We start from the raw sequence: 19,496 nt of genomic DNA on the forward strand, positions 1-19,496 counted from the left end.
TAAGGTATAAGGGAAAGATCTGCACCTGTTCTGTGGTTTTGACCTGCACCTGGTTTTGGCTGAGAAATCACTGATGGAAATCACTGACCAAACACTGAAGTGTGAACGAGGCCTTAGGCCTCTTTACCACGGGCGTTGCGGGAAAAGGTGCGGGTGCGATTTTTCCGCGCGAGTGCAAAACATTGTAATGCGTTTTGCACGCGCGTGAGAAAAATCTCGCATGTTTGGTACCCAAACCCGAACTTCTTCACAGAAGTTCGGGCTTGGGATCGGTGTTCTGTAGATTGTATTATTTTCCCTTATAACATGGTTATAAGGGAAAATAATTGCATTCTGAATACAGAATGCTAAGTAAAATAGGGCTGGAGGGGTTAAAATAAAAATAATTAAACTCACCATAGTCCACTTAATCGGGCTGCCCGGCTTCTGTTCTGTCTCCAGAATGCTATTATTTTCCCTTATAACCATGTTATAAGGGAAAATAATAATGATCGGGTCTCCATCCCGATCGTCTCCTAGCAAACGTGCGTGAAAATCGCACCGCATCCGCACTTGCTTGCGGATGCTTGCGATTTTCACGCAACCCCATTCATTTCTATGGGGCCTGCGTTACGTGAAAAACGCACAAAATAGAGCATGCTGCGATTTTCACACAACGCACAAGTGATGCGTGAAAATCACCGCTCATGTGAACAGCCCCATAGAAATGAATGGGTCGGGATTCAGTGCAGGTGCAATGCGTTCAACTCATGCATCGCATCCGCGCGGAATACTCGCCCGTGTGAAAGGGGCCTAAGTGGTGAAATGAGGGTAGCTGCACACGGCTGCTATATATTCACTTTGGAGATCCTATTCTGGAGATAGGAGCATGTCCCATCTCACAATTGTGAACTCTCTAAGATTTTTTCAATACCTTGTCCATAATAGATGGACACATATATAATGTACAGAAAATGGATATATATTTTGTATATTTTATACTTGCTGTGAATTGTTTTTTATATTAAACTGTCAGTTGTAGGACTTCAGTTTGAGGAAACATATTTGAGTAGACATATTCAAATATTAAAGGGGTTTTCCTGGAGTAAAATATTGATGACCCATCCGCAGGACAGATCGTCAGTATCTGATTGTGGTGGTCCGACTCTCGTGACTCTGCTAATCAGCTGTTTGAAGAGGCTATGGCTGTTGAGTCCTGCGGCCTCTGATGTCATATTAATTGACCACATGGCCGATGTACAGCTGAGTCCAATTCAAGCGAATGGGACAAAGCTGCAACACAAAGCACCACCACTATGTACATGGTATGCTGTGAGGAGGCCGCGGTGCTTGTCCAAGCGCAGCAGCCCTTTCAAACAGTTGATCGGCGGGGGTTGCGAGAGACAGTCCCCCACGAGATTATATTGGTGACATCAGTATTGTGCACCAAGAAAACCCATTTAACGGTGTTCATGCTGTTCTTCCGGTAAGTTACACCAATGCCTGGTGCCTGAGGTCCAATCCCTCTTTTGCCACAAGACTACTTAATACTTGTGGAGATGGGGGGGTTATGAATTTTGTATCAGGGTCAAGGTGTCTTCTCAATCCAGAAATGAATTAGAATTTATGTAACCTATTCTGTTATGTGGTGGAAAAGATCAAATAAAGTTTGTATTGGAGCATTTCAGTCTCTTGTCTGGTCTCCACATGTTGTCTTGTCTCCATCACTATATAAATGATGTGAGGTAGACTATGACAGGCCCCTAACTGATATTGAATCTATCAATGCCACTTCATTAGCTGCGCTCCAGGAGATGCTTATTTATGATGTCTGTCACCCCACTGGGTCACTGCCATAGCTGGGGCTAATTGATGGCACATTGAAAAATATGTCTGTATCTTTCCTTTCATGGTAATTTTTGGAATTAGCATTAAACAGTATGTGCTTATATTTTTTTTAAAAACATGTTCACATTATACAAGTGCGGTCATGTAGCCTGTGCTGACATTAGTCGGGGCTCTATGCCGGAAGAATCCTGATCAGGATTATCCCCATGCATTCTGAATGGAGAGAAATCAGTTCAGGATGCATCAGGATGTCTATAGTTTCGGAACGGAACGTTTTTTGGCCGGAGAAAATACCACAGCATGCTGCGCTTTTTGCTCCGGTCAAAAATCCTGAACACTTGCCGCAAGGCCGGATCCGGAATTAATGCCCATTGAAAGGCATTAATCCGGATCCGGCCTTAAGCTAAACGTTGTTTCGGCGCATTAACGGATCCGACGTTTAGCTTTTTCTGAATGGTTACCATGGCTGCCGGGACGCTAAAGTCTTGTTAGCCATGTTAAAGTGTAGTGGGGAGCGGGGGAGCAGTATACTTACCGTCCGTGCGGCTCCCGGGGCGGTTCAGAGTGACATCAGGGCGCCCCACGCGCATGGATGACGTGATCGCATGGATCACGTCATCCATGCGCATGGGGCGCTCTGACGTCATTCTGGAGCGCCCCGGGAGCCGCACGGACTGTAAGTATACTGCTCCCCCGCTCCCCACTACTACTATGGCAGCCAGGACTTTAATAGCGTCCTGGCTGCCATAGTAACACTGAACGCATTTTGAAGACAGATCCGTCTTCAAATGCTTTCAGTTCACTTGCGGTGTTACGGATCCGGCGGGCACCTCCGGCAAATGAAGTGCACGACGGATCCGGAAAACGCAAGTGTGAAAGAGGCCTAAACTGCAGAAATGCAGTATCTAGAAAAAGGAAACTCTTGTCATTAATCCTCGACACCCCCTTTATTCCCATTCTTAACATGCTGATAAGAATAACCAGAAGAAACTCAGAGTCAGGGCTGTGGAGTTGGTAAGCCAAACTTTCTTTTTTTCCACGCTCCAGCTCCCACCACCCAAATCCGACTACATGACTTGTTGTCACTGTTTTTGGATAATAAATTTAGATTGATAGCACATGACATATATTTATATAATTAAATTTAAAGGGGTTTTCCTAGACTTTATAATTGATGACCTATCCTCTGGATTGGATGTCTGAAGGGTCTGACACGCGGGACCCCTGCCGAACTGTTTGAGAAGGTTGAGGCACTCCTGCGAGCAACGTGGTCTTCATGCAGCTTTCTCTAGGCCAGTGACGTCACGTTCATCGCTCACATGGCCTAGGCACAGCTCAGCCCCATTCAAACCTTTTCAAACAGCTTATCATCGAAAGACCCAGGTGTCGGACCCCCACCAGTCAGATACTGAAGATGGATGGGTTATCAGTTAAAAAGTTTCAATAGTGTACTCCCAGAAAACCCTTATAATGCATTACCTGTTCAAATTACTAATTAAAGAATGTATATAAACCCCTTTAACTATACAATAGCAATATTATGTAATATTTAAGATTTTTATTTTGAAGCTGGGGTCACAATCCGCCACGGCCCTGACAACCACAAGAAAGAACATGCAAATCCATGCAATCTAATTTAAAATTGCATTCCATGCGCCACATTACAATTATACCATCCAGAGACATTATCTTGTTGTTTTACTTTATATTGCTACTACTGTATGTACTTTTTGCATTTTTTTTTTATTAACGGGGTTTTACAGAAGAGTAGGTCATCAATATCTAATCTGTGTGGGTCCTACTCCCAGCATCTTTGCCAGTCAACTGTTAAAAGAGGCCACGGCGCTCTCAGGAGAAATGCAGCCTCCTCACAGTATACCAAGAACAGTGCAGTACATTGTATAGTGGCTGTGCGTGGTATCGCGCTCATCCCCATTCACTTGAATGGGACTGAGATGTGCCTAGGCCTTATGACCAATGAACGTGAACTTGTGTAAGAAGAGGCCACATCGCTCAGTATAGCGTTGCAACCTCTTCAGACATCCGATTGACCAGGGTGTCGGAAGTTGGACCCCCATGAACAGATATTGATGACCTATCCTGAAGATAGACCATAAATATTGTAATCCCAGAAAACCCCTTTAATGCTTCACCTGTTCAAATTACTAATTAAAGAATGTACACTGCTCAAAAAAATAAAGGGAACACTTAAACAACACAATGTAACTCCAAGTCAATCACACTTCTGTGAAATCAAACTGTCCACTTAGGAAGCAACACTGAGTGACAATCAATTTCACATGCTGTTGTGCAAATGGGATAGACAACAGGTGGAAATTATAGGCAATTAGCAAGACACCCCCAATAAAGGAGTGGTTCTGCAGGTGGTGACCACAGACCACTTCTCAGTTCCTATGCTTCCTGGCTGATGTTTTGGTCACTTTTGAATGCTGGCGGTGCTTTCACTCTAGTGGTAGCATGAGACGGAGTCTACAACCCACACAAGTGGCTCAGGTAGTGCAGCTTATCCAGGATGGCACATCAATGCGAGCTGTGGCAAGAAGGTTTGCTGTGTCTGTCAGCGTAGTTTCCAGAGCATGGAGGCGCTACCAGGAGACAGGCCAGTACATCAGGAGACGCGGAGGAGGCCGTAGGAGGGCAACAACCCAGCAGCAGGACCGCTACCTCTGCCTTTGTGCAAGGAGGAACAGGAGGAGCACTGCCAGAGTCCTGCAAAATGACCTCCAGCAGGCCACAAATGTGCATGTGTCTGCTCAAACGGTCAGAAACAGACTCCATGAGGGTGATATGAGGGCCCGACGTCCACAGGTGGGGGTTGTGCTTACAGCCCAACACCGTGCAGGACGTTTGGCATTTGCCAGAGAACACCAAGATTGGCAAATTCGCCACTGGCGCCCTGTGCTCTTCACAGATGAAAGCAGGTTCACACTGAGCACATGTGACAGACGTGACAGAGTCTGGAGACGCCGTGGAGAACGTTTTGCTGCCTGCAACATCCTCCAGCATGACCGGTTTGGCATTGGGTCAGTAATGGTGTGGGGTGGCATTTTTTTGGAGGGCCGCACAGCCCTCCATGTGCTCGCCAGAGGTAGCCTGACTGCCATTAGGTACCGAGATGAGATCCTCAGACCCCTTGTGAGACCATATGCTGGTGCGGTTGGCCCTGGGTTCCTCCTAATGCAAGACAATGCTAGACCTCATGTGGCTGGAGTGTGTCAGCAGTTCCTGCACGATGAAGGCATTGATGCTATGGACTGGCCCGCCCGTTCCCCAGACCTGAATCCAATTGAGCACATCTGGGACATCATGTCTCGCTCTATCCACCAACGTCACGTTGCACCACAGACAGGGCCGGATTAACGTAGGGGCTGATGGAGCTGCATCTCCAGGCCCCTACCATAAAATAGGCCCATCCGCCAGCCAAAGGGCCGCTCCACAATGCAGAGACGCGCACCTCACGCTGGCAGCAGGGAGCCTGAGGGAGGGACTCGGGAGGAGCGTAATATGATCCTAGAGTGGAAGCAGCTTCTGCCAGCCCTTCCCCTCCCCGCCCACCAACCAATCAGAGTTGAGGCAAGGCAAGCACTAGCAGCTCTGAGTCTGAGTAGTACAGGGAGTCTAAGAATAAAAATGAATCGAATGAGTCTCAGGTTAAAAGAATCTAAAGATCCGATTAGTTAGTGACTCATTCGATTCTTTGAGTTAAAAGAGCCGTGAGTCAGAGTCTAGAACAGGTTACACTGAGGCTGTCAGAGTCTAGAACAGGTTACACGGAGTCCGAGTCTAGAACAGGTTACACTGAGTCCGAGTCTAGAACAGGTTACACTGAGGCTGTCAGAGTCTAGAACAGGTTACACTGAGGCTGTCAGAGTCTAGAACAGGTTACACTGAGGCTCTCAGCTGCTTTTGTTGCAGCAGTGATAAGATTAAGGGACAGGAGCAGAGAGATAAGAGAAGTGACAGATGACACAGAGTTTAGATTACAGGTTGAATTAACCCTTTAGGATCAAATTGGCTTCTCAGGAGATCTATATGTTAAAGGCATCTCATTCAGTAGCTATATAACTAAGGGTGGGTTCACATCTCCTTTATGGATTCCGTTAAGTGGGGACTGTGGGGACTATTTTATTATCAGCCAGTGACTGTGTTACTGTAATACTGTTATCAATTCAGCACATAGTTTTCCCTGTGCGTGCATTCACATTTCACTTCACTTGGTTCGTTGTACTACTGTCAGTGTCAGACTGTTGTCACTGTGGGTAACAATGCACAACAGACAACAATGCACACCACAGTGACAGCTCCTGAGTCCTCCTGTCCGGCGTCAGCCTCAGCTTCCCTTCACTATCACTATAATCAATCACTCTTCCTGATCCTGACTCACTCATAGAGAGCTGAAGAGCCGACTGAGTCAGCAGCAGCAAGCGAATCGAATGGATAGCATCTGCGCATGCGCACCGGCACCTAGAGTCTTCGGTTCACTTGCGAGTCAGCTCAGCAGTCAGTGACTCAGCAAGTGAACCGAAGATCTGATTCATCTGAAAGATCCGAACTTCCCATCACTACTGAGGTCATATCCGGCGGGCCGCGGCATTACAGGAACAGCACCAGCTGCTCTGACGTCCTGCCGCCGGATATACGTCACAGGATATCCGGCGGCAGGACGTCAGAGCAGCTGATGCGGTTCCTGTAGTGCCGGCCCACCGGATATGACCTCAGTGCGCCCGCGGTTATCCCTCCTGCACGCTGCGCTGTGTGCAACCTGCTCAGCAGTTTCGACCAGCACACAGCCCACAGCGCTCTGCCACACCAGCCCGCGAGACAGCAGGAGCTTCTGGAGCAGGGCAGGTATCAGATAAACTCATCCAGTTGGAAGGGAGGGCAATCATAGTGCTGTTATGATTTATGGACACAGCTCTCAGAATGCTTAGCCAGCCTTCTATCTGGCTTTGCATCTTGAGAGTCACAGTCCACAGGCTGTTTCTGAGCCTGTGGACTGTGACTCTCAAGAAGCACAGCCAGATAGAAGGCTGGCTAAGCATGCTGAAAGCTGTGTCCATAAATCATAACAGCACTATGAAAATTACTGACTGGCTAAGCATGCTGAGAGCTCAGTCTAAATAACATAACACATTAAAGAAATGACTGTTTCTAGCTGCTAGTCCACAGCAGCTAGAAACAGTAATTTCTTTAAAGGGATTCTGTCACCAGGTTTGACCCCTGTCAGCTAAACATATGCTGATGTTCAGGGCGTCTTCACGATTCCTAATGTGGGCTTATAAATGTCATCTGTGGGCTTATTTAGCTAAAAAACAGCTATTACTAACCTGTCAGTCAAACAAATAAGGTGCCCAAGGGGATGTTAATGGATGCAAGGTGCCGGCAAGTGCCGGAGTTCTGCGCCGCCTCCTAATCCTCTGTGCCGCCTCTCGCTCTCCCTCCCTCCCCCCTCCTGCTGCTGTAAGATCTCGCGCTTGCGCACAGGGCTCTGGACTTCTCCATTTGGCTTCTTACAGCGAAGTGCGCATGCGCCGGCACTTCGCTCAACCCCTGTATGCGCGAGATCTTACAGCAGGAGGAGGGGGGAGGGAGGGAGAGCGAGAGGCCACAGAGGATTAGGAGGCGGCGCAGAAGTCTGGAAAGGCGGCGCTGGGCACGAACGGCGGCGGGTGCGGCCGGCACCTTGCATCCATTAACATCCCCTTGGGCACCTTATTTGTTTGACTGACAGGTTAGTAAAAGCAGTTTTTTAGCTAAATGAGCCCACAGATGACATTTATAAGCCCACATTAGGAATCGTGAAGACGCCCTGAACATCAGCATATTTTTAGCTGACAGGGGTGAAACCTGGTGACAGAATCCCTTTAATCTGTTATGTTATTTAGACACAGCTCTCAGCATGCTTAGCCAGCCTTCTATCTGACTGGCTAAGCATGCTGAGTGCTGTGTCCATAAATCATAACACAGCTCTATGAAAATTACTGTTTCTAGCTGCTGTTGTCCACAGTCCACAGCAGCTAGAAAATAGTAATCTTCATAGTCATGTTAAATGATCACTATAGTGTCAGGAAAACAAAGCGGTTTTCCTGACACTATAGTGCCCTGAGGGTGCCCCCACCCTCAGGGCCCCCCTTCTGTGGTCCCCCTCCATGTTGCCAAGATAGACGCCAAATGAAGAGGTAGTTGCAGGAACAAAATACTTTAATGGTATCGATAAAATATATATGTAATTAAGACACTGAGTGCAGTTCCATAAAAAGGCCCAGCAAAATCCTCAGCACCAGGCCCATGATGCTCTTAATCCGGCCCTGACCACAGACTGTCCAGGGGTTAGCAGATGCTTTAGTCCAGGTCTGGGAGGAGATCCCTCAGGAGACCGTCCGCCACCTCATCAGGAGCATGCACAGGCGTTGTAGGGAGGTCATACAGGCACGTGGAGGCCACACACACTACTGAGCCTCATTTTGACTTGTTTTAAGGACATTACATCAAAGTTGGATCAGCCTGTAGTGTGTTTTTCCACTTTAATTTTGAGTGTGACTCCAAATTCAGACCTCCATGGGTTGAAAAATTTGATTTCCATTTTTTAATTTTTGTGTGATTTTGTTGTCAGCACATTCAACTATGTAAAGAACAAAGTATTTCAGAAGAATATTTAATTAATTCAGATCTAGGATGTGTTATTTTTGTGTTCCCTTTATTTTTTTGAGCAGTGTATATAAAATATTTTGATATAGAATGCTGATGTGGTAGCTCGGTGGTCCTAGGTTCAAATCCAACCAAAGAAGACATCTGCATGGAGTTTGTATGTTCTCCCCGTGTTTGTATGGGTTTCGGTACTCCGGTTTCTTCTCACACTCTAAAGACATACTGATGGTAACTTATAGTGAGCTCCATTGGTGATAGCGAGTGATGATAATGTCTGTAAAGTGCTGCAGCATATGTCAGTACTATATAAGTGAGTAAAATAAATACATGTGCACCCTGAATTATGTTAACCGCATCAGATTTACATTTTTCTTGGACATTAATGCATTCCTTGAACATGTACTTTCAACCACTTTCAAAGGCAAAATCCATGTTCCAAAACCCTAGAACATATTTTAATTGTTAAACTGTGGGGCCACCAGGTGTCCTGTCTACAGAACCAGAAGCTATATTTAGTCATTTTTCTCTTGTCAACATTTGGTTGGCAGCTTTAGATCCTTAAAGTTGTAAGAGACGTGCAGGTATTCCATTGCAGTCTATATCATTATGCTGGTCATAGAGCCTCAGATCTTTCCCTTGATTTACTATGCCTTTGTATCAGTGCAGATGTGAATGCAGCATACTGCTTGTCGAGATCATTGTATGCACATATATCGACGACAGTCTAGATTTGAAGTCATCAGCTGGTGGTAGCATCAGTGATTAGTCCACGGTGGTAGGGTGATAGTAATTGCCCTGGGGTTAAGTTTTTTTTATCAAGATTATGATTACATATCATCATGTATTATATGCTTATATAGTTTTATACAATATGCAAATTAATTCAAATAATCGCAAACATTTTCCATGATTTTTATATAGTTGTGTGATTTAGGACCTGCTGAGACGCTATTATCATTTGTGTTCTTCTGTATGTCTTCCGTTTCTGCATTTTTTGTAATCATAACTTTGATCTCTCAAGCAAAGGGGTCTGGATATGTGTTTGGCCACCTGGACTTTAAGATTGTGGTGGAACCTGTAGATGCTACACCTTTCACCGTGGTTCTGTTGGCTCCATCACGTCAAGAGAAAGCAGCTTGGACCAGTGATATCAGTCAGGTATGTATTGTCATTTATCCACCTTTAATATTTACCGACATAATACAAGGATCCAATACCCCAGATACTTTTAGAGACAAACAGAAGTCTTGGGATAGGTAACACTGCTGAACTTTGTTTACAACTGACCAGAAACTTTTTAGAGGACCTGTCATCTCCCCTGTCGTCTGTTTTAGTAGCGACTTGCAATCCCTTTGTAATAACAACTCTGGGTATACCAGAGGTCAGTAACCTCCAGCACTCCAGCTGTTCTGCAACTACATCTCCCAGCATGCACATTTGCTCAGCTCTTGTAGGAACTTCCACAGAAGTCAATGGATCATGCAGGGAATTGTAGTTTCACAACAGCTGGAGTGCCAGTGGTTGCTGACTCCTGTCATACACTATAACATACAGTATGTGTCATGCATGCATTCACAGCTTGTCAAGAATTTTTTTATCACTATTGTACAGTTCTTGCCGTAAAAATTGGGGGGGGGGGGGGGGGGGGGGAATGTCATATTAAACGTCAATAGGGACTTATTGGGGGCAGCCTTAAAATGTTGTATTAGGCAAGAAAATAATTTGCTGTTTCAGATTGAACTGAATCCTCACATTATTTCTGAATGTCTTTTACAAAAAATGACAGATTAGAGAGAAAGGGGTGTATGTGAAATGTAAGGCAGACATAAAGTCCAAAGCAATATAAGATTACATGCCTGTCTTCAAGCTACCCCCAGAGAAGTCCATTTGATAATTTTCTGCTTATGGGAAAGAATTAGACTAATAGAGGGGATCAAAGCTTGATTTTTTTTAGAATAGTGTGTTGATTCCATCCCTAATTTTCGCTCTGCATGTAGACTTCATATGTGTACTTCTACATCGCATTTACAGAAAAGAACTACTACATGCGTAGCCATGTAGTTTTTGGTATATTCTCATAAAGACAATTTTAGATCCCTGAATATTCTCTTTCTCATTCCTGCTCCTAGGGGAATTGTTTGAGGGGTTTGTATATGCTATGTTTTCACGAAAATCCAATAAAATAAAAAAAAGTCAGAGGCCTGTCCTTAGAAATGGAAGCCATTACACCAGTGTGTACATGCCAAGTTAAACAACCACATGTATTCTTTAAGAATAAAAAAGTGCTGTATTCACACACATCAGTTCCTGTCTCCATTGCATCACAATCTGAATTCTGATGGACCTACAGTTGTGTTCAAAATTATTCAACCCCCACTGAAATTGAGTGTTTTGGCCAGTTTGACATTGATTTTGATCATTTCAGTCATCTTTTTTACAATTAAATCAAAGAGGCACTTGTAAGTCAGACAAATATAACATAACATTTATAATGAAATAACCACAAATGTCTTTTCTGTGCTCACATCATTATCAGTTTTATTCAACCCCCAAGTGACATTCAATCTTAGTACTTAGTACCAGGGCTGCCATCAGAAATTTTGGGGCCCCTTACACAGCTCAAGGCCTGGCCCCCCCCTTTTACCCCGCCCCTGTAGAATCTGTCCTGACTCCGCCTCCCAGCCCCCCTCCACCCCCAAGGACCCACCCCCAATTTCATTATTTTTTTTACAACTACAAAGACAGTAAAAAGTGCTCCTCTTCCGAGCTCCGCCACAGCGCTACTGAGGTAAGGTAACGAGTGACATCATAGCGCAGTGGACGTACCTCAGTGGACAGACCCAGAGGTATGACCGGGTGCTGCATGAAAGTGTATGATGTCAGTGTGTGTGAGTGTGACTGATCGATTGACTGCACTGAGTACAAATTGCAATCAGTCAGTCAGGTCAGTAGCAACTCTAGTAACAATATATAGGGGGGGCACATAAGATACCACAGTCAAAAAGGTGGGGGGCACTAATAATTTTCACCGCTTAATCATACTACTGAAAAAACTAAATAAGTATATAGAAATAAGATATATAAATACGAGAGTATTGCAGTATGCAGGGATGCCACATTATAGCACCACTGGCACTACATTTACATTTATTTATTATCAAAAAGCATCATACATAACTAAAAAAAAACTTTTTTACTGTCCCTTTAAGCAAAAGACAGAATATAATAAAAGACAAAAACAGACATTAAACTGCATTTATAATAAAGCAATTTACTTACAAAAGAAGCTATTCAGTCGTCTGCTGTGCTTGCTTTTGAGGATTCTTTCCCCTCCTTTCTCTCTCTTCCTCAGTGCGCAGGCGCACTGTTATGGGGGATCTGTGGAGGACACACTGTTATGGGGGATCTGTTGAGGACACACTGTTATGGGGGATCTGTGGATGACACACTGTTATGGGGGATCTGTGGATGACGCACTGTTATGGGGGATCTGTGGATGACGCACTGTTATGGGGGATCTGTGGATGACACACTGTTATGGGGGGGATCTGTGGATGACACACTGTAATGGGGGGGGATCTGTGGATGACACACTGTTATGGGGGGGGATCTGTGGATGACACACTGTTATGGGGGGGATCTGTGGATGACACACTATTATGGGGGGATCTATGGATGACACACTATTATGGGGGATCTGTGGATGACACATTGTTATGGGGGATCTGTGGATGACACACTGTTATGGGGGGTGTGGCAAACCTAGCCACTTACAGAATGTCTTTCTTGTCTGTACCTCTTCACCTCCCCCCTTTTCCTGTCCCATTGTTTCCCCAGCAGGGTGTTGTCTCAGGGACACTGGGAGACCTGTGTAAACTAGCTGCAGTGTCCCCCCTCAACCTCCCATCAGCCCTTGCTATTGTCTGACCCCACTTCTCCTTGTACCATAGTAATCTATGTATTGTATGTAAATGAGGCTGTTGGCAGTTTGAAACCAGGTGCGCATGCCTAGTAAAGTCAGTTGACTCCCAAACTGTGTGTCGTCCAGTCACTGGGGAAATTGTCTCTTGGTTATTGACCTGCTTTTTCAGCTACAAGGGGATTTAAGTGAAGATATTGAGGGTATACCGTGAAGCTCCGCAACAATTGGTGGCAAGCGGCGGGATACAAGCCTTGCAACACAGCAAAGCAGCAGTTCGTTGAAACAGCCATTCGGATATACCGGAGTTCGAGAATATGTGCAGTCATTCGAACGAACGGTGAATGGAGACGAATTATGCAACATTGAAACGAACTACGTTAAAGGAATTATTGGAAGCAAGGGGAAGAATAGCCAGCAACAAAACCAAAGCTACTCTGGTGGCCGAACTCATGGAGGGGGACAGAGCGACCACTGCGGCAGCTCCACAGGAGACAGAGCCAACAAAATTTACAAGAGAGCTCAATAGCAGGTTAGCTTTTTACCCAAACACCCCCTCCATGGAGACACTGGAAAGACTGATAGCAGATGTACACGAGTACATTGTAGCGAAGCAAAATGCTATTCAGCGAGTCAGGGAAGGAGCCCCAGCGCCTACCAGCACTACCCAGGGAAAAGCTGAGATTCCCTACCAAGCTTTTAAAAATTACACAGAAGGAGAAAGTGATATTGACGAATACCTACAGGATTTCGAAAGGTTGTGCCAGCTACACGACATCAGCCCAGCCGACCAAGTACCCCCGCTGGCAGGTAGATTGTCAGGCCGCGCTGCAGAGGCATACCGGACCGTCCCAGACGAAGACATCAGGAATTATCTCAAAGTCAAACAAGCCATCCTAGCACGGTATGCCATTACCTCTGAGGCATACCGACTCAAATTCCGGGACATCAAGAAACAAACAAAAGACTCACACACTGAATGGGCACACCGACTACAACGAGCTGCCAAGGGGTGGATGGAAACGGCACGGGTCACCACTATAGAAGAGATGTTCCAGTTAATAGTAATGGAGCAGTTTTTTAATGGACTAACCACAGAACTTCAAAATTGGGTACGAGATCGCAAACCCCATACCCTACCAGAGGCAGCCAAGCTAGCTGACGAGTTCCAAGACACCAGGCGAGATCAACGCACACCACACTGGACCACGTTTGGATCTACCACCCCTTTGCCAGCAGTGACTACCTTGGCTCACCCACGACCAGCCGCGAGCCACAACCCGTACCCTCCTAGGTACAATACCCGACCACCGATCTGCTGCCACACCTGCAACCAACAGGGGCACATCCAGAGAGACTGCCCACGTAACCGACCTCGCCAGAACTGGAACCACCAGGGTTCTCCTCCCCCCCAATCGGGGTGCAGTACACTGCTGCCAAAGAGAATCTGTGCTCCCAACATCCACAGTCACCTCAAAAGAAGAGCCTCTGGGGATCCTACACGAGGTAAACCCCATACAAGCCGCCTCAGACAACCGCCAAGGGCACCGCCAGGTGGTACACATGGAGGGAAAGAGTATACAAGGATTACGTGACTCTGGGGCCACGTTAACCCTGGTCCAAAATCATTTGGTGCCTAAGCACACCCTCACCGGAGACTGTGTAGCTGTACGGGTGGCAGGGGGAGCAATTTACAAAGTTCCCACTGCCAAGGTGCATTTGAATTGGGGGGCAGGGCATGGAAACGTGGAGGTGGGAATTATGCAGGATTTGCCCGCTGATGTTATTTTGGGCAACGACTTGGGGGAGCTCACCTCTGCTTTTGTCCCTCAACCAACTATCCAAGAGGCCTACCCGGTTGTTACCCGGCAGCAAACACGCACCACGGCTCCATCCGATCACACTGAGGCTCAGGTAAACAATATGCCACACACCCCTCCTATTCTCCCCTGGGATGCCCCCCTGGAATTTGGCAGTGAGGTGGCCCTAGATCCCTCCCTGCAGGTATATAAAGATAGGATAAACAAGGACCAAGGAGGGTTGGAGGGAGAGAGATATGCTTGGGACAAAGGTCTCATATACCGCTATGCAGAGAAGGTAGTAGCAGGGTCCATACCCGTGCCCACTAAGCAGTTAGTGGTACCCCGAAAGTATAGACAAGAGTTGCTGCGCATCGCGCACGATATACCATTATCAGGACATTTAGGAATCAGCCGAACGAAACATCGGCTGACGCAGAACTTCTTCTGGCCAGGTATCTCAAAGGATATTAGACAATACTGTCAAACGTGCGATACCTGCCAGAGGGTAGGGAAGAGAGGGGATCGCTATAAAGCCAAACTCAGATCCCTGCCCATAATTGAAGAACCCTTCAGTCGAGTAGCTGTAGACCTAATAGGACCCCTAGCGAAACCCAGTCCCTCCGGCAAGAAATACATCTTGACCGTAGTGGACTACGCCACTAGATACCCAGAGGCAGTGGCGTTGACTAATGTACATGCAGAGACTATAGCCGATGCCCTTATGCGAGTATTCTCCCGTATGGGATTTCCCCAGGAGATTATTTCGGATAGGGGCACCCAGTTCACTGCAGAGGTCACCCACCAACTCTGGAAAGTGTGTGGGGTGAAACCGATCTTAAACTCCGCCTACCACCCCCAGTCCAACGGGCTCTGTGAACGGTTTAACGGAACACTTAAACAGATGATCCGCACGTTCATAGACACTCAAAAAGACTGGGAACGGTTTTTGCCCCACTTGCTCTTTGCCTATAGGGAAGTACCCCAAGAATCCACGGGATTCTCCCCTTTTGAATTATTGTTCGGGAGGAGAGTGAGGGGTCCCTTAGACCTTATCAGAGAACACTGGGAGGGAGGGGTAACTACGAATGGTACCCCTATTGTCCCATACGTGCTAGAGTTTAGGGAACGCTTGGAGGCTCTGACCCAGACGGCACGTGCTAACCTCCAAGCGGCCCAACAACGACAGCGCAGATGGTAGGATAGGGGGGCCAGGGACCGCAGCTTTCAGGTCGGGCAGAAGGTGTTAATCCTACGGCCAGTCCCTAATGACAAGCTGCAGGCCTCCTGGCAGGGCCCATACAAGGTGGTGGAGCAAATCTGCGATACCACCTATGTGATCGGCCCGTGCGCTGGAGCAGGGGGCAGACGCATGCTCCATGTGAACATGCTGAAGCCCTACTACGAGCGCATAGAAGAGGTGACCGCTATTTGTGCCTCTGCCGCAGAGGACTTTGACAATTTACCTCTCCCAGATCTCCTAGAGAAAGAGGGCCAGAAAGAGGACCTGGAAGAGGTTCAGTTAGGTGAACGGCTGAGTCCCCAGGAAAGGGCGCAGGCTCATAGTCTAATAAGGGAAAAGGGAACCACTTTTTCTAATCTCCCCGGGTACACCCCGTTAGCCACCCACAGAGTAGAAACACCAGGGCAGACCCCTATCCGCCAACCTCCTTACCGCATACCTGAATCCGTAAAGGATAATATGCGCAAGGAAATTGAAGAAATGCTACAACTAGGAGTCATAGAGCACTCTGAAAGCCCTTGGGCCTCCCCAGTAGTTCTGGTGCCGAAGCGGGATGGGCCTACCCGCTTCTGCGTAGACTACCGGAGGCTTAATGATAAGACCGTATCCGATGCCTACCCTATGCCCCGGATAGACGAGCTCCTGGACAAAATGGCCAGGGGCCAATAACTCACCACAATAGATCTTTGTAAGGGGTATTGGCAGATTCCCCTAGCCGAAGACGCCATCCCTAAGTCTGCGTTTGTCACCCCGTTTGGCCTGTACCAGTTTAAGGTCATGCCATTCGGGATGAAAAATGCTCCGGCTACTTTTCAGAGGATGGTGGATCGGCTATTGGATGGGTTCCAGGAGTACGCTTGCGCCTATCTAGATGATATAGCGATCTTCAGCCACTCCTGGACTGAACACCTGACCCACATAGGAGCCGTACTAGACCGTATTAGGGAGGCAGGATTAACTCTGAAGCCCAGTAAGTGCCATATAGGGATGGCAGAAGTCCAATACCTAGGACACCGGGTAGGGAGCGGCCAACAAAAACCCGAACCGGCTAAGGTAGAGGCTGTAGCCAAATGGCCAACCCCTCGTACCAAAACTCAAGTACTGGCATTCCTAGGTACCGCAGGATACTACCGTAAATTTGTACCCAACTACAGTACCCTGGCCAAACCCCTCACCGATTTGACCCGCAAGAATCTCCCTAAGATAGTAGTCTGGACCCCAGAGTGTAAGCAGGCATTCCAGCAACTAAAAACGGCTCTTGTGAATTCCCCTGTACTTGCCGCCCCTGATCCAACTAAACGCTTTCTCGTCCACACAGACGCTTCTATGTTTGGATTGGGGGCAGTACTGAGCCAAGTCGGAGAAGATGGCGGCGAGCATCCAGTGGCTTACTTAAGCAGAAAACTTTTACCCCGGGAAGTAAGCTACGCCGCCATAGAAAAAGAATGTCTGGCCGTGGTGTGGGCCCTTAAAAAGCTGCAGCCCTATTTGTATGGACAACCCTTTTCCTTACTCACAGATCACAACCCGTTGGTGTGGCTGAACAGGGTGTCAGGAGACAATGCCCGGCTGCTGCGCTGGAGTTTGGCGCTGCAGCCTTTTGACTTTACCATCCACTACCGCCCTGGGAAGCAAAATGGCAACGCCGACGGGTTATCCAGACAAACTGAACTTGAAAAGTGATCTGTGAGCGCTCCTCCGGACATCCCCAAGCCGATCCGTTGGGATCAGACTGTGTATGCCGGCTTGGTTCTGGGGAAGCATTGTGGCAAACCTAGCCACTTACAGAATGTCTTTCTTGTCTGTACCTCTTCACCTCCCCCCTTTTCCTGTCCCATTGTTTCCCCAGCAGGGTGTTGTCTCAGGGACACTGGGAGACCTGTGTAAACTAGCTGCAGTGTCCCCCCTCAACCTCCCATCAGCCCTTGCTATTGTCTGACCCCACTTCTCCTTGTACCATAGTAATCTATGTATTGTATGTAAATGAGGCTGTTGGCAGTTTGAAACCAGGTGCGCATGCCTAGTAAAGTCAGTTGACTCCCAAACTGTGTGTCGTCCAGTCACTGGGGAAATTGTCTCTTGGTTATTGACCTGCTTTTTCAGCTACAAGGGGATTTAAGTGAAGATATTGAGGGTATACCGTAAAGCTCCGCAACAGGGGGATCTGTGGATGACGCACTGTTATGGGGGGGATCTGTGGATGACGGACACTGTTATGGGGGGATCTGTGAATGACGGACACTGTTATGGGGGGGATTTGTGGATGACACACTGTTATGGGGGGGATCTGTGGATGACACACTGTTATGGGGGGGATCTGTGGATGACACACTGTTATGGGGGGGATCTGTGGATGACACACTGTTATGGGGGGATCTGTGGATGACACACTGTTATGAGGGGGATCTGTGGATGACACACTGTTATGGGGGGGGGGGATCTGTGGATGACACACTGTTATGGGGGGGGATCTGTGGATGACACACTGTTATGGGGCGGGGATCTGTGGATGACACACTGTTATGGGGGGATCTGTGGATGACACATTTTTATGGGGGATCTGTGGATGACACATTTTTATGGGGGATCTGTGGATGACACTCAACCACTCTCAAACCCAACTGGTCAAACTTGTTAAATGGATCCCAAACACAATATGCACAATAATAACACCCCCACCCCCTCCAACATTTAATTAACCCCTTCAGGGCCTAAAAAAAAAATTTCAAAGCAGAACACACAGCTAAATGGGGCTGGGTGGGCTGGCAAGGGAGGGGTTAATAACAATAAGTGATGGATCATGGAGGATCATCATGGCCCTGGATAATGTTGCTCGGGGGTAAAATGCAAAGCTGTTTTCTGGATTATATCCCACAGGGCCATGATCCTCCATCACTTATTGTTATTAACCCCTCCCCTGCCAGCCCACCCAGCTTCCTTGCCTTATGGAAACAAGGCAAGTAAAAGTAATAACCTAACCTAATGGACCTAATAAATCATTATGGGGGTCCATCCAAGTCCAAGATCATGTGTGTGATGGAGGAGGGGCGAGGGCACTAGGGCAGCTGGGCAGGCTTCCACAACTTAGTTACCTCCACAAATTATTTTTTCCAGATTTGATTATTCCAGGGCCAGGCAGTCCGTCCCTCCCTCTCCCAGGCTAGCCAGTCAGCCAGAGGCCAGAACAGAAGTTCCCGCCGCGCTAATCTGAATGCCGGCGGCGTCCAGGCGTGAGGCAGCAGCAGGCAGTGACAGGCTACAGGCACAGCGTCTGACGTCACCTGCCGTTGCGCAGCCACGTTCCTCTGCGCAGCGGCTCCAGAACCTTTTAAAGGGGAATGCAGCCGGAATACAGTCCACAGGTTAGGTTGTACTACTACACAGCTACTAGGTATAAATTATAATACGGCCGAATCAGCGCAGCGGGGGGAGGGTCGGGCAACGGGGCAAGGAATAATCAATTGCCCCCCTGCTGACACAAAAAAATAAAAAATTAACTTAGAACTGGCCGGGCCCCTTACTGGGGTATCGGCTGTACCCCCCTGATGGCGGCCCTGCTTAGTACAACATCCTTTTCCAGTTATAACAGCTTTTAAACGTGAAGCATAGCTTGACACAAGTGTCTTGCAGCGATCTACGGGTATCTTCGCCCATTCTTCATGGGCAAAAGCCTCTAGTTCAGTCACATTCTTAGGCTTGCGCGCTGCAACTGCTTTCTTTAAGTCCCACCAGAGGTTCTCAATCGGATTTAAGTCTGGTGACTGCGATGGCCACTTCAAAATGTTCCAGCCTTTAATCTGCAACCATGCTCTAGTGGACTTGGAGGTATGCTTGGGATCATTGTCCTGTTGAAAGGTCCAACATCTCCCAAGCCTCGGGTTTGTGACGGACTGGATCACATTTTCATCCAATATCTCCTGGTACTGAAGAGAATTCATTGTACCTTGCACACGCTGAAGCTTCCCTGTACCTGTAGAAGCAAAACAGCCCCAAAGCATGATTGACCCCCCGCCATGCTTCACAGTAGGCAAGGTGTTCT

The 19,496-nt window shown here is 47.4% G+C and overlaps 1 protein-coding gene across 2 annotated transcripts in view; it reads left to right on the forward strand.

Annotated features, from left to right (window-relative positions):
- The window catches only part of RASGRF2 (Ras protein specific guanine nucleotide releasing factor 2), a 394,559-nt gene that overhangs the window by 269,009 nt on the left and 106,054 nt on the right, over positions 1–19,496 (forward strand). For both annotated transcript variants that reach the window (XM_040421496.1, XM_040421497.1), the window contains exon 12: positions 9,518–9,654. In XM_040421496.1, the coding sequence (XP_040277430.1) occupies positions 9,518–9,654 (137 nt within the window). The remainder of the gene's footprint in view (positions 1–9,517; positions 9,655–19,496) is intronic.

Source organism: Bufo bufo, chromosome 2 (genome assembly GCF_905171765.1).
Source record: "Bufo bufo chromosome 2, aBufBuf1.1, whole genome shotgun sequence".
Classification (NCBI taxonomy): Eukaryota; Metazoa; Chordata; class Amphibia; order Anura; family Bufonidae; genus Bufo; species Bufo bufo.